The sequence below is a fragment of the Equus przewalskii genome, chromosome 20 (genome assembly GCF_037783145.1).
Source record: "Equus przewalskii isolate Varuska chromosome 20, EquPr2, whole genome shotgun sequence".
Classification (NCBI taxonomy): Eukaryota; Metazoa; Chordata; class Mammalia; order Perissodactyla; family Equidae; genus Equus; species Equus przewalskii.
The window spans coordinates 49,974,118-49,990,741 of NC_091850.1; the positions used below are offsets into that span (position 1 = coordinate 49,974,118).

The 16,624-nt window shown below is 41.5% G+C and overlaps 1 protein-coding gene across 2 annotated transcripts in view; it reads left to right on the top strand.

The window, feature by feature from the left end:
* SEMA5A (semaphorin 5A) overlaps positions 1-16,624 on the top strand; it is a 460,685-nt gene that overhangs the window by 160,365 nt on the left and 283,696 nt on the right. For both annotated transcript variants that reach the window (XM_070587216.1, XM_008513162.2), the window contains exon 3: positions 3,949-4,146. In XM_070587216.1, coding sequence (XP_070443317.1) covers positions 4,026-4,146 — 121 coding nt within the window. In that variant the 5' untranslated portion in view covers positions 3,949-4,025. The remainder of the gene's footprint in view (positions 1-3,948; positions 4,147-16,624) is intronic.

The following is a 16,624-nucleotide window of genomic DNA, read 5'->3' on the forward strand; positions in this document are numbered from 1 at the left end:
CAGAAAAGCTCACTCTAAATGAAGACTGTGAATGCCCTTCCCTGGCCCCTTACCATGATGACTGTTTATACAGTACCTCTATTTTAAGAAAATAGGTAACATGTCATAGTCTGAAAATTATAAACTTCTAAAAGCACCTGTTCTCATTAAATGCGTCCTCCTTAGTTTAACGTATCAAACATGCAATTTCATGTCATCGCCATCAAACTGTATGTTCCATTTTAGCTGCTCTTTCACTTGAAATGGCATCTCCCTCTTCTCTAATCGTCACTTTCCAAACCCCAGGGAAGGAACGTTTCAGGCACCTGTGTTACTCTCTCTGCCTTTCCTTCATGGGGCAGAGATGTTAGGACTGAGCTGAGAGTGCATGGCTGTTGTGAACGTGGGGCAGTTCCGGTTGGTGGTTGGTCATAGTTAACAGAAAGGGGTTCTATGTTGGCTTGGGTCTGACACATTGAAAAATGATGTGCAAGAGAATTTGCTCTTAGCCTCCACTTGACTTGAGCTCAGTCTGAAAGTTGGGGACAGGACAGTGCTCCAATCCATCTCTGTGATGGAATGCTGCTTAGTGGGAGACACTGCTCTGGGTACCAGGCATGGGTGTCAGTGCTTGGCGTCATGCCTGCCACAGAGCTTGAACTTGTTGAGGGCTCACTGTTACTTTCATTATCTTCCCATGTTATTTTTATCATCGAGATTGTTTTGACATGAGGCTGTGATAATCTACCTGCAGGCTTCCCTGAGTGGACTGGCGAGGGTGCTCCAAATCTCGTTGCTCTGAACAGAATTAAATTACATCTAATTCTAATAATGTTATTCTATATTAAGATACGTCATTTGATGGATATCATGTCTTAAGTCTCAGGTCAGAAGGATAAGAAAAGATGGGCTGTTTCCTGTGTTTACCTCTAGACTGGAGTTCTAGAGCAGCCTCCAGCTTTTCAGACTATGACCCCTTTTCCAAAAGTGAAATTAACCATACTTATAGTTTAAAACCAAGGAAAAATAACTCTTGTTGCTCTGTTGTCCATTACAATGCACTGGGCCTGGGCGGGAATTATGGACCCATTGTACTCATGTGCCCCTGACTCCCAATTTTCCTCTCCCCTCCTTCCTCCACCTTCTTGCTCAGGGTCTCTTGCTCCTACAGAAGCCATGCTCTCACCTTGTCATGATTTGTAGCTGCTTCATGTGTTTCTCTGCCCAACTTGAAAATTTCTGTCAAAGGGAGCATTGAGTCAGTGAGGCTCAAAATATGGAGAGTGTGAAATTTGATATACTCCAGCTTTATGTTTTCTCCATCTTGGAATCTCATCATACATTCATGTGCACACTCCTTTTTAAAGATGAGGCCTCTTTCTTTCCTTTCGTAACCCTTCCTTTACTGGGACCCTAATAGTTTGCTGCCTCTGTTTTTTCTGGATCTTCTTCCATTTGATACCTCTTCTCCCTCTTAAATCTACAATCTCTTCTCCACACACCACTTCTCAGAAAAGAAGCCACATTTAATGATCTGTTTTCTCTACTCTGAGATTTTCCTAACATTGATCTTGTGGTGCTTATCTGATTTCACTGAATTTTCTATGGTCACCTGGCATTCAGAGTAGGCATGCATGTTATATTTCACTTTTGTTCCATCCATTCTCTTCTTAGGTCCTTGGTATACGGATTCTGTCTCTTGTTCTCCTGAAACTGAAACCCCCAAGTTGACCATTGACTGTCTGTTGACTAAAACCAGTGGTCTTGCTTCATTGGGATGCAGTTGACCAGACCCCTGTTTAAAATGCGTTATTGCTATCCTCCAACCTGACTTGATCTTCATGTTGCCGTATTCCCCTGATGCTCTCTGTTCCCTTTTCTCATCTTTGTGTGGTTACTTTTTTAATTACAGCTTCTAAACAGTTCTTTTTAGCTCTTTTTTTCTCATGTTTTCCCCTGGTGAGTCTTAACCATACCCAGGATTTTAACCTTTCAAAATATTATATGCTGTGTCTGAATTCTTTTTTCTTCAGCATCCAACCTGGATTTTTCACAGTCTGCTGCATTTCCTTAAATATTCTCCCAGCATCTTAAACCCAACATGCACAAAACTAAATGATCATATTCTCCTCTAAACAAAATTCTTCTGTTGATTGTCCTATTTAAATAAGTGGCATTACTATCCTCGCAGTCCCTTATATTCTGTGTCTTGAGTCCATCTGTGCCTCTTGCTTTCTGTTCCCTAAAATTTAGCAGATTAGAACAATAATTGTTTTATTATATTTCACACTTTGGGGGTTAGGAATTTAGACAGGGCTCATTGGAGTGATTTCTTTGCTTTTGTGATACTTACTGTCCTCAGTGGTTTTCAGCTTTACTCACGTATCAGGTGCCTTGGTGGGAATGGATGGGAAGCTGGGCTCAGTAGGAAATGTCACTAAGACCACCTATATATGATCTCTCTAGCATGGCAGTCTCAGGAGAGTTGGACTTCTGGCCTGGAGTCTCAGTGCTCCAGAGAATGTGTTGTAGAGACACGAAGTGGGCACTGCCAATCTCTTAGCATCTAGGCTGGGCGACAAGCCTACCATCACTTCTGTTGTATTTGATTGAGTCACACAGTCACAGAATCAACCCAAATTCAAGAGAGGGTGGATAGACCACCTTTCAATGGGAGGAAGCTCAAAGAATCTGTGGCTCTCTTTCATTTGCCATACTTTCCCTAAGCCATCACTCTGAGTGTTGACTGTGTTTGCCTGAATTTCTATTTACGTTGACCCCACCTGAAGTCACAGCCTCATTTATTTCTCTTCTGAATACTTGCAGTGGCTTCAAATTAACTTGTCTCTATGCTCCTCTCATCTCTATGCTCTTCTTTGCCCAATTTCCTATGTGTACTATTGTGAGGACGATTTTATTGCTATCTCTTCTAATGTTAATATACTATGGTATCTTGTTGCCTAAAAATGGAGACCTCAGACCTTAGTATAGTTTGCCTTCCAAACCTTAACCCAACCGACTTTTCAAGCTGCTTCCCACTACTCCCTGTGTATCTCCTGGGGTCTGGGTCAAGTACAGTAAACCACTCCCAAAATATGTTGCCTCCTCTTTCCTCTTGCCTCTCTAATGCATCTTTTTATCCTCTTCCCTTGGCATGGAGTGTACTTCCAGAAAGCTCCATCTGCTGAAATCGTCTTTATCCTTCAGTACTAAACTCAAGTATGAACTCCTTCCTGGACCCATCCTTGAGCCCTCTAAATAGCTGTAGTGCTCTCTCCTAATTCCCACAGCACTTGTGGTACTTTTTATGGTTTTCTAATAGCTTGGATTATAGTTATTTTTACAAGCGTATCTTATTTTAAAGCTTATTAATCTTTTAAATTATTCATGATCTTTAAAGTCTCGCAGCTCCCAGCCTACTAATTTCATTTCACCCAGTAGGTGCTCAATATAGATGTTTGATTCACGCTTGATCTTTAGCCAGAAACTTTGCAGGTGGGTCATCTATAAATTTCAAAGGATAAAATTCACCAAATATGATGATTTTTAAGAGTTGGATAGCATAATAATCAGGTCGTTAGTAAAAGACAATGGTTGTGGCCTTATTAAATAGGCACCTTTGGGTATTAAAAGGAAAGGCAGGGATTCTTTGGGTTTCCACATGTACATCTGCGTTTGCATGAGGGAGTGAGAATGATCTTCCAATGGAAAACCAGTTGATGATCACTATAACATTTCTGTTTGTATGACAAACGGACTATCTCATAAAATTGCTGGAGAAAGAGAGGTCTCTATTGAGACACACATGCACTCACACATATCTGAAGTGTCGCCTAGAAAGCGATGTGTTTGTCTAAGCACTCTAAACTCTCTTTTTGTTAAAGGTAGTGACAAGGGCTTTACCAAAACACCACCCACCAGAAAACCTGAACTCATGTTTATCTAATTGTTCTCTTTTGTGTGTTTTAGGCACTTTCCCCACATGACGGGAAGACGAGTTTCTGGTTAGAAGACAAGTGCCCAGAGTCAAAGGCCTTCTGCCCACCATGAAGGGACCCTGCATCATTGCATGGCTGTTCTCAAGCCTTGGGTGGTGGAGACTCGCCCAGCCAGAAACCGACGCTTCTCAGTGCCAGAGAGCGGAGCACCCGGTCATTTCCTATAAAGGTAAGGGACAAGCATGCTCTGATTGAAAAGCCACCATTCAAATGCACATTCCATATTCACTGATAGAGGATAACAGTGGTTATTACTCTATTATTCTGCGACTTCAAATAGGAGCGAAAATACAAAATCCTTCATCACAAGAATTTCACATCCAGAAACTGATCATTAGGAGGAGTCCAAGATGGGAGTTATCACAGGTGGAAAATCCCATCACTGAGGCCACCTTTAGGGGCTGCAACCCTCCTGGATTGGAGCCAGGGGGTAAAAATGTGACCCACAGAAAGAACACCAATACAAAGTAAAACAAAAATTCTTCACTTCAGTGTTTCCCAACAATGCCTTAGTCTTGCCACAAAACTGAAGCCTTTGTCTCTATCTGGCATTGCATGGCAGACAGAATTGTTTAATGTCTTGAATATCTCCACAGATCTGTAGGATTAATTAATTAGTATGTATAATTAATTAATTAGCATGTTTATCTACTCACTTATTCTTTCATCCATCAAAATTTATTTAGGGTTCTTTATACCCTAGGCCCTTTAAGTATTCAGGATGAAAAGTAAATTAGTCTTTGCCTCGTCCTCAAGGAACTTACGTTATATTATTAAGCTAAGTATCATTAATCAGACATTGTATTTTAATAATTCATCTAATAAATAGTTTTATGTTTTGTTATTTTTTAAACTTTATATCATGAAAAGTTTCCAATATATACAAAGACAGAAAGAATAGTCTAAGGAACACCCAGCCCCCACATTTATTAATTCATGGCCCACCTTTCTGCTTTTAAATCTGCACCTCTGTTCCCCCACACCCACCAAATTATTTTGAAGCAAATTCAGGAAATCATATAATTTTATCTATAAAATTTCCGTTCATGGCTATCAAAGAAAGGGAATTCACAATACCATTATCACATCAAAGAAAACAGACAAAAACCCAAACACATCAAAGAAAACAAACACAAAACAGTTCCATACAGTCACCACACATCCAGTGAGTGAGCGAGACCCCTGATGGCCTCGTGAATGCTCATGCATGATTTTATTAGCAGTTGGATTGAATAAGGATCTAAGTAGAGTTCCTACACTGCAATTGATTAATCTATCTCTTGAATCTCTTTTAATTTTTTACTGTTTTGTTGTTGTTGTTGTTGTTGCTCCCCTTGCAAATTAATTATTAAGGAAACCTGAGCTCTTTGTCCTGTAGTTTCCAAGTCTGGATTTTGCCAAGTGTATCCCATTGGTGTCATTCAAACGTTCTTCTGTCCCGAGTATTTTTGTAAATTCATAGTAATATCGAGAGGCTGCTTAGATTCAGGTTTGGATCTTTTGGTCTCAGATGTGTCATGGATGGTGCCATGTTCTTCCAGTGGGAGGCAGATGATAACCAGGTGTGAAATTAGCATCAATCGATGATCACTGCCTAAATCTACTGATTCATTCTTGGATGCAAAACTGGGATTTCCTGATTTCATTGTTTTTTCTTCATTTAATGGCAAGAATACTTCTATATAAAGTAACTTTCCCTCATCAACTATTTTCCTCATCAAATACTCTGAGGGTACAGCTCATAAAGGAAAGGCAGACTAAATGCTTTTTTTCTTCCTTTTACCAGTTTTTTTAAAAAGACACTAGTTAGCTAGTTCTCTAACATAATTTAAAGGGGACAAACAAGATGTTATGTTTGCTTTTTTAAAATTTTGATTATTAGAATCATTATTAATACATGGATTTCAATATTTGGTAAATTCAAACAATTGCAACTTGTTTTTACAAATGGTGACGTCATCACATTTCAAGTCCATCGGAGCCTTTTGAGGGTGATCCTGAGTTTTGGCACAACTCAAGTTGCCTTTGATACCATGCCTACTATCTGGGATAGTAAGATGTTCTGAACTCCTCTTAGCCATTGCCTTTCGTAGACTTGAGAATCAGTCATTTTGGCCTGATTTGCGCACGGGGGTGCTCAGATTTAGGTCTTTTCAATGGACAGAACTGAGAAAACCGTTTTTAAAAATACACCATAAGTTCTTCTGGATCCTTCCAACTCATCCTCACGACTCTAGGGTTTTTCTGAACCTCTTCCATCTTATATCTTTTTCTCCCGTGCACAGAATCCTTAGTCTCTGCCGCCAGCATAATTATTCCTTTGTCTTTCCCTAAACACATACTCACTTGTTTCAGAATAACAATTTCATGCAACTCCAGTCATTTTCGACTACTGGAAACCCTTAAAGATGATTTTTTTTTCTCTTCTTTTAGTTCTCAGAGTATAAATTTCATTGGGAAGTTAAAGCAAAGTTACTGCTTTGAAATCACTTGAAATAATTTCCTTTTGTATGGTTATGCCACCAACTCAAAACCCAGTTAATTTCATTTGTTTAATTTCATTTTTGATTTCTAGAGATCTGTAAAATTTACTTTACATTATTATGTAGTGTTTCAAAGTCAAATTAATTAAACAAGGGATGTTCAGAGAAACTGGATTTACTCCCTGTGTTCCTTGTCCTGTTCTTTCTCTCTACATTTAGCTGGCCTTTTACTTATGTTTTATGGTTTATGCTTCTTTTTTAATATAAAAAACTATGTATACACTCACACATATAGTCATACCTTCCCTTCTTAGATAAAAAGTGGCATATACACAAACTTTTCTCTGTCTAGCATTTTTTTTTTTTTTTGAGGAAGATCAGCCCCGAGCTAACTGCTGCCAATCCTCTTCCTTTTGCTGAGGAAGACTGGCCCTGAGCTAACATCTGTGCCCATCTTCCTCTACTTTATATGTGGGACTCCTGCCACAACATGGCTTGCCAACCAGTGCCATGTCCGCACTGGGGATCAGAACCGGCAAACCCTGGGCTGCCAAAGTGGAACGTGCGCACTTAATCGCTGCGCCACCAGGCCGGCCCATAGCATTTTTGACATAATGATATGTCCTGGAATCCACTCTCTAGTAGTATATTATGTCACTCTTTTTCACAGCCACATAGCTCTCCACTATGCAATGAAACTTAGTCTACTCAACAACTCCCTATTGAGACATGTTTAGGTTATTTTCTGTTGTTTGTGATCATGGATAGTGTCACAATGAGTAGTGCCTCCTGAAAACGTCTTTTGATACTTTTGCAAGGATCCCATTGGGAGAGATTCCTAGAATTGGGGTTTCTAGGTCAAAGGGTAAATGCATATGTGGTTTTCCTTGATAGTGTCCAATTCCTATTCATGAAGGTTACACCATTTTGCATTCTCACTGCCCTGGATATGAGTCTTGTTTTTTACTAGCCTTTCCAGCAGAGTGCACTGTCAGGTTTTGGGATTTGGGCTAATCCCATAGTTCATAAATGGCATCTCACCATATTTTTGATTTGCATGTTTTTAATTTGGAGTGAACATCCAACAAACATTTAATAAGTCCCTATTATGTACCAGGGTCTGTGCTAAATATTGAGGGGATAAAGGCAAAAAACACACTTCCTGTTAAGGGTTTTGAACGTTTTTAGGAATATAAATCCAAAGTACCATTGTATCACATTCTGTTAAGCATTCTATGGGTGTCTTTGCTGGATGGTATGGGAGCCCAGGAGAGGGACATCTGAACCAGATAGCCTGGGCCATGGGAGAGTGGTTAAGGAAGGTGTCGAGGATGAGACAATGTCAGAGCTGAGTCTCAAATGATTCTTAGAAGGTATATATGAACTCAGGAAGGGAGAGGTATTCCAGGGAGAGGAAAGAGAAGTACAAAAGCCCTGATGTGAGGTAGGGGAGCGTAGCAAGTCCTGGCACATGTCATGTACAGCAAGTCATGAAATCTTACTTTACGCTGCAGCGGGGCGGTACAGGGAGATGAGGCTACAGTGGTTAGTGGGGATTCTGTAATGCACGGCATCGAAAGGCATGTTAAGAATTTCCCTTCTATCAGGATAGGCTCAGCTCAGACAATGGTAAAATGGTGGCAGGGAGAGCCCATTCTGAGGCTGTTGCTGTGATCAAAGGGCGCAGTGATGAGGAACTGAGCTAAGGAAATGGTAGCAGAAAAGGAAAGAATTGGGTAGATTCTAAAAATTTGAAGGAGGCGTTGATGATTTCATGGATGTAGGACAGGAAGGAAGAGGAGGCACTGAGTACAATCTCCAAGTTCTTGGATGTTGGAATAAAGAAGGGGAAGCAAATGTGAGGGATGTGAAGATTTTAGATTGAGAAAGCTGAGTTCCTGTCTGGCATCAAATGGAATTATCTCCTTGAGAGCAAGGCATCACGGGAGCCAAGAAAGAAGGGCTTTTCGTGAGAAAGGTGGCCATCAGAGTTTCTGAGGATGCAGCGAGTTCAAAGCAGATGTGGGCCAGAAGGTAGAGTGACCAACTCATCTTGGTTTGCCCAGGACGTCCTATGTTCTGGGAGAACTGAGACAGATGGTCACCCTCCCAGAAGTTCTGTGAACAATAGTATATTAGTTTCCCAGTGCTGCTGTAACAAAATACCACAAACTGGTGACGTAAAACAACAGAAATATCATCTCTTAGAGTTCTGGAAGCTAGAAGTCCAAAATCAAGATGTCAGCAGGGCCGTGCTCTCTCTGAAGGCTCTAGGAAGAATCCGTCTTTGCCTCTTTTTAGCTTCTGGTGGCTTCTGGCAATCCTTGGCTTGTAGATGCCTCACTGCAACCTTTGAGTCTGTCGTCACATGGCCTCCTCTCTGTGTGTCTGTGTATTTTTATCTACTCCTCTTTTTATAAAGACACCAGTCATATTGGATTTAGGCCCACCCTCACCTAGCATGACCTGATTTTAACTAATTACATCTGCAAAGACCCTATTTCCAAATTAGGTCACATCCATAGGTGCCTGAGGTTAGGACTTCAACATATCTTTTGGGGGGACACAATTCAACCCATAGCAACTGGCATTTATCAGAGCAGGTCCAGGGCAGTGCAGGAGGAGGAAACTCGGTGGGATGATCAATGTGAGGTGAATAAATAGATATAAAAGGACAGAATGATTGTCTCAGCCAGCAGGGACCTGAGGACAAGGGACTGCTTTTAAGAGAGCATTGCTTAATCATCCTTAAATGGTGATAGGGAAGAGCCAGATGTAGGAAAGGGCTGAAGAGAGACGAGAGAGCTGGAGATGATTAGGCAAAGTCCCTAGGGCTGTGGGGGGTGGTGGGATACTGGGCACAGGTGGGGGATTATCTTCCAGGAAGCAGCCACCACCTCCAGTGAGCCTGAAGGGAGGGAGGCCAGGGCACCCAGGATGCAGGAAAGTTAGCGGGTGGGGGTGGCTGGAAGGGGAGGGAGTTCCTGAGGCCCTCCATCTCTGCAGAGAAGGAGTGGGCAGGCCGCAGGCCAAGAAGATGGGGGCTTTAGGAAGGAAGTGCTTCTCTGAAGAAGGAATAAGAATGTTGATCAAAAACATACATGAAAAATTCCCTGTGGATGTGAGGAGCCTAGTCAGTCCCTAAAATGGCTCACGTTACAGCTGAGCAGGTGGCCACTGCTCCGCTACGTGAACACTTACTTCTTCATGTAAGACAAAGCTCTACAAGAAAGTGTGAGAAAGCAGGATGAAACACTGATAAGGCAGAAGTAAAGGAAGGACTGGCTAATCTTGACTTTTAAAATCTTGATTTCCACGTGCATTTAGAATTTCATGATTTAGTGTTATACATGGGAGGCATCTGCCCAAGAGGCTACTAATGAAGTGGACCAGATGCTCCAGTGATGTTTTAATACCACCAAGCACATTTTATTGAAGCCTTGATTCGATTTACCTGGCTAGGCAGAAGGTGCTGGCGGGATCTTTTTTCCCAGCCTGGGTAAAATATTTGCCACCGCGGGCTCCTCCTGCCTAGCAGAGTTCATTGCTCAACACGTTCTAACAGCTTGCTGTGTTTGCAAGGTTACTCCCTTGACTGCATGTTCTGGAATATTTATCCCTGATTGTGCAGTGGCTGTTAAAACACTCTGACCCATTACAGACACGCCGTTCACACTTATGTCCTTGTCATTTGCTTAAATGTCTGTTCCAATAAAGAGGGAAAACCTAGTGACCCTTCAAGACAGCATGTTTCTCAGCATGCTCACTGAGTCTCATAACCATCTCTGAAATGAGTTTTAAATGTTTAATGTCCACTTAAGGCGATAGTGCCACATTCTGCTTTTGTTTGTTTATTGATTAAAGTTTACCCAGCTATTTAGAGAGCGAGCTCCAGTTATAGGAATTGTTTTATGGGGAGCAATTTCACATGATGCACAGAGAAAGACTGCCAATGGGGTGAGTCAGGCCATACTCAGGCTCTAGTTGCCTTGGAGTCTTAAAATCATGACTCACTGGGAGGCCTTCCTTCAGTGTCTTTGCCGGCGGCACTGAGTATTAATACCTAAGATTGATTACTCCTCCCTGCAGAATCAGGCAGGCGCTATTCATTTCACTCTCAGGTCCCTGAGATCTTTCTCTCTGAATCCGTGGCATTCCCGTTGAGTGTCTTTCCACTTTGGATTCATTGATTGGTCTGAGAATTGTTTTAGAACTTATGGGGGAGCTCAATGGAAGCTTAAGAGAGGATTAGCAACATTTGTCCCCAGATCTTGGGAGGGGCATCTGAGGGAATCGGAATGGCTATTCCAGCTTGGGCCATCACTGGGGCTGGACTGAGGAGGGGCATTTGGCCCTTGAGTTTCAACAGCTTCCTTTATCTCCACATGTAGTCTTAGGTGACTGAAAGAATCATGACTGAAAGGGTCCAACATAGGATTTTAAACTTGGGTTCTATTCCCATACCATGGTATGGATGATTATTTTTCATGGATCCCATATTTTTCTTTTGAATCAAATAATTATATTCTGTTGTATTCATGTGTGTGTAAAAAGCTTTGATTTGTTAAATGTTGACAATAAAAATATACTGCATGTTTTATAACTCTCTCTTGGCTCTTCTTCACGTTAACTTGTGGGAGCTCCAGCCTCTCCCGCCTCTGAGAGGCTATCTTTCTAGCAGTCTATAAGGTGGCCTTGCACACATTTCCTGTTGTCCCGTTAGCTGTTAATCCTGCCCATTGTCCTGCGTCTTACCTTTCTTCTCTTGACTTCCTCATGCTCCCTGGGACCACTGGCATTTTTGGCCTGTTGCCTGTTCCTCTTGGGGCTGGAGAAGGCATAACCTGGGCAGCCTCCGTTACCCTCCCAGGCACAGTGAACTATAACCTTTTAGAAAACAAGGATGAGAAAGGAGCCAAGGGAGTCATTTCTGTGCCACAACCCCACACCTATTCCACAGTTTTGTACGTGTCCCCTGGTGCTCCACTTTCTGTCTAGGTTTCGGCTGTCTGATGCCCCAGGCAGTCATGTGGTCTCATGGCTCTGGCTGGATTTTGCCTCTTCTCTAGGATCTAGGAGCCTCCTTACCACAGGAGGGGCTGCAGTAGGTGATTTCCAGCATCCCAGTAAGGTTTCAGAGTCTTAGAGTACATAAACTTTGATTAAAATTGCTCCCAGTATTTCTCCCTGTTTGTCTAGTCTCAGATCTGCCATTTGACCTTTTTAAATCGTAAATGTGTGTCGTTGCATGACACTGGCCTGTTTCTCCAAGGAAGAATTAGGAAAATTTATTTTCATTAAAAATAGGTTGCATTGGGGCTAGCCCTGTGGTGTAGTGGTTAAGTTTGGCACGCTCCACTTTGGCACCCTGGGTTCTTGGGTTTGGATCCTGGGCGTGGATCTACACCACTCATCAGCCATGCTGTGGCAGAGACCCACATATAAATTAGAGGAAGATTGGCATAGATGTTAGCTCAGGGCTAATCTTCCTCATGCATAGAAAGAGGAAGATTGACAACAGATGTTAGTTCAGGGCTAATCTTCCTCAGCAAAAAACAAAAAAGAAAAGAAAAAAGATTGCATGAAATTCACATCAATATTTAGTTTTAATATTTTCGTATGAATCACTTGAAGTATAGCTAGATACCACAAACTGTTAAAAACAGTTGAACTCAGTGCTCTTCTTTGTGAAAACTAAAATTTACATAAAGTGAGTGTGATTCTCTTTGGTTTCATAACAGGATATAAATTATCCTTCTGTGAGTTTACTTGGGGAGGAAAAGTGTTGTTATGGATCCTTAGAAAGTTCTTTGTTCCATCAATAATTTGGCTTTTGTTATCATGCATATGACCAAATGTTTCAGATAATGTAATGTCAAAATCACAGGGGCAAAATATTTGAACCTATTTGCAAGTGAAGCAACTAAGGTACAGGCACGCTGCCTGTTTTTTACATTAAAAACTGCATTTGGGAATAAGATTTTTGATTTTAAAGTCTGTTGCTAGTTTTCTGTCTGAAAAAAACAGAATATCAAAAAACACAACTTTCCAATTCAGTGTAGGTATGTAACGATCGTTCATGACTGCGTAGAGGTGTCAGAAGAAAATGCAGTGTCAAACCACTATGCATTATTCATTGGGTGAATTGGTTCTAATACCTACATTGTAGTTTGATGTTGTTATTGATCTTGCAGTGATGAGAGCTACAAGGGTCCCTGTTGTATGTTTTTTATAAAAACAATGATTAGGTTCTGATGAAAATGATTTATTGAGTTTTGAGAATTATCAATAACTTTTGTATTACATTTGCGTTCTGGGGCTCCTAATGAAATAATTTTTAAGATTGGACATCTATATTTTACCTTAGGATAAAATTTCATTTTTTTTTATTGATTTGTCTTGGTGGGGAAATAGTTTTTATTATTTTAAGGCTGCAAATGGAATACTTTATTATAAGTGAAGTGGTGCAATGTAATTGCACTAAAACTAGGCATAAGATGTTGTAAAGTTATTGTCAATATTCTGATTTAAAACCTTCATTTCATTTGGCCTCAAATGGTATGTTATTGTATTTTATTTATCTTTAAGCATATCATGGTCTTTCTAAGCATTGAATGGGCAATTCATCCATTTCTCACTCTGAAGGTAGATAAAAATCTTGTCCGTATTTTATGTGTAAAGAAAGAGTTGGAGATTAAATGTGGGGTGAATAAAAGTGTAATTAGGCAGCATTTTTCTAGGATTTATGACCTCTCATCGTCTTCTATATCAAGGCAAGGGTAGCAAGCATGTTACATTTGAGAGGCGAAGCATGATGCCAGCTTCAGCAGACAGCAGTGCTGATATTTTTCTGTTACCGATATGGCAAAAAAAAACTCCACTGAAATTTCTAAATTTTAGTTCATCTCCTAATTTAATCAGCACCTTAACTTTTTTATTTTCCTGAAACTTTTTAAATATCTAGTAAAGAAGGGCCAGCGGTAGACTCTGGCCTCAGGAGGAGTTACTCTTTAATTTCTCGTTTTCTTTCCCATTTTCCTCATGTGACTCCAGGGTGGACCCCCGCGAGCCCAATCACATGCGTTGCATGAGGCAGGAAGCATTCTTATTTATAAGGGAGAGCACGGCGACCTTGTGTGCTAGCCCACCACGATGAATAGAATCCTTCAGTCCGTCATGTGGCTAAGTTGTGGTCATGCTATTTGAGCATTCCCACCTTGAAAGCACCTCGGGGCCGTGTGTGAGATAGACTACAAGCCCTATGAAATGGAATCAATGGGGCGAGACCCCAGTGCCAGGAGCGGCTGCCAGAGTGCTCCTGGCAGCTCTCAGAAGCTGATTCACGACTGTCACTCTCAGCTGTGGTTCTGATTTCTGTGCCACCCGATTCCCCAGCTTCAGCCCACAGTGTCTTAGCTTCTGCTTGTTTGAGGACAGCAGCAGAGGTCCACTTCCTTAGTAATTCAGTCACTATGGAGTGCACATTATGTGCCAAGAATGGTTTCTGTTACCCCAGTCAGCAAAACAGGTGGAAATCTTGGCCCACACTGAGTTTATATTCTATTAGGGGGTACAAACAATAATAAAATGTTATAATAGAGAGTGGGTTACGTAGTGATAAGGGCTGAGGAAATATATAAAGCAGAGGATGAGTTAAGTGGGGGAGGTGTCCTGCAACTGTCATCGGGTAACCAGGTGTGCCCGATGATTACCTGTCGCCTCTCTGCCCCTTTTCATTCTGCTCTGTGCTACTGGTGAGGGAGTCAGAACAATTTCTCGGTCGTCTGTACCAGCTGGGCTCCTATGGACACGTGTGAATGGGAGGAACCGGCAGTTGCTGGGGAGGCTGGGGGAGTAGGGAAGCCTGTGGTCATGCCTCCAACAGTGTGGCTGAGGTCTGAGGTGACTCTAACTCCCCATCCTGGGAGCAGGCAGCGCTTCTGGGCAATTCTGGCATGAGTCACAGCTGCTGGAGAAGAGCACAGTGCAGGCACAGGCTTAGGGGCTCCAGCCCAGCTTATTAGCAGCTGCTTCTCTCTGTGTGTCATGCATTCTTCCTTTTTACTCTCCTAGGCCCCAACCTTCATTCTTTTGCTTTGTCAGTTCTTATGGTTACCTTTACAACCAATTCCCTATATTAAATTGTCTCTATTTGAACTACCTAGGGTGGTTTCTGTTTTCCTGACTGGATTGTAACTCATTCAGACTGATCCATTGAGTCAAGACTTAAAAGATGTAAGGGGTCAAGCCATGTAGATAACTGAGGAAAGACTGTTCCAGGCAGAGGGAAGAGCAAGTGCAAAGGCCCTGGGGCAGGAGCATGCTTAGCAGCCTTGAATAACAGCAGGGAGCCCAGGATGACCAGATTGGAGTAAGCTTCAGGGGAGAGTAATGGAAAAGAGATCAGACAGCTGACAGGAGTCATGGTCTGTGAAGCTTTAAGAATTGTGGCTTTTATTTTGAGTGAGGAGGGGAGCCACTGGAAGGTGTTGAGTAGAGGAATGATGTGATCTAACATAGCTCAAAAGGATCACCCTGGCTGCTGTGCTGAGGATGGACTGAAGGCAGGAAGGTGGGATGCAGGGCAGTAGTCTAGGCTGGAGATGGTAGTGGCTTGGATGAGGGTGTTAGCAGTGGACACAGGGAGCAGTGGTCATATTCTGGATGTAGCTTATTTTGGAAGTCAAGTCCAAAGCATTTCCTTTCATATGATATATGTACTGTGAGAGAGAGAAAGGCAAGAATGACTCTCAGCCTTTTGATGTGAGCAATTGGAAGAGCGGAGGTGCTATTTACTGAGATGAGGAAGACTGTAAGAGTTATATTTGGGAGGGGAATCAGAGCTCAATCTTGGACATGTTAAATGTGAGATGTTTCTTGGGAATGCAAGTGGAAACATTGCATAGTCAGTTGCATGTACAAGTCTGGATTTGGGAGTTACTAGCATATCAATATCATTTAAAGCCATAAGCTAGATGAGATCTCTAGGGGAGAATGTAGACGGGAAAGAGAAGAGGTCCTGTGAGTGAGCCCTGGAGTAATTCACTATATTTGGAGAGATGAGATAGCAAATAAGATGGAGAAGGGACAATCAGATATCTTGGAAGCCAAGTGAAGAAAATGTTCCTTTCATGGTGGCCTGCATGCTAAAAACTAGAGACTTGGCTTTAAAGACCAGAAAGCAAGAGGCCAGTGTTAATTTACTAGCAGGAGAGGAACACTAAGGTACTGAAGAACCCCAGAGTCTCTAAGATGAGACTGGGGTCCATGTAAGCGGTGGAAGCGTCTGGCAGATGAATATCTAGTCTTTAAGAGTTATTATTGTACAAGCTTATTGTATACAAAGAGTTACTGTACGAGGTTATTGCATACAAAAGGAGAAATCTCAGAAGTTGGTCTGGTCCCCTTGAGGTCGTTATTAGCCAGCTGTTGAAGACTGGAAAGAGCAATATGGTCAGGAGACCAGACATTGGCTTTGTGTCCTGTGACTTAGTAATTGTGTGAACTTGGGCAAGTTGCTTAATAATTCTGTGGCTCCATTAACACTTAAAAAAATGGGGATGATAATGTTACCTTTTTTGGATTATTGAGCAGAGGAAATGTGATTTTGTGTGTGTTTGTGTGTATGTGAAAATACAAAGACCTACAATGCCAGATGTCATTATATCCAACATTAAAAATAGCTGGCCTTGAGCTTAAATGCAATCATATAACACTCCTAACTATTAGCAATGTTTGAAAACTCTATGAGGCATAATAATTTGAAGAACTAGCAGTGATGAAGTGAGTAAGAAATCTGAATATTTGTTCTTCATGATTTTTGTCTGAGTTTTAGTGTTAACACTATATAATACAAAGGCGTGAGGAAAGCTTCTCATTTAGGATTTAAAGAGAAAATTTTAAATCATTGCATGAATGGTTCGAGCCAGATTTAAACATTTTCTGAATTTAAAAAATGGACTAGAATAATGTAAAGCATGATTCATTCAAATTAAGAACTCATTTGAATGCTTTTATTTCTTAATTCCAAAGGGTCAGCCCCTACTTAAAAAAAAGCATATCTACAAAAATAACGCTCCATCATGGAAATCATAAATCCTCCATTTCATAGTGGGGAAACAAAATCTTAGATGATAAGTCCGTGGATGAAGGTATAATTCCAAA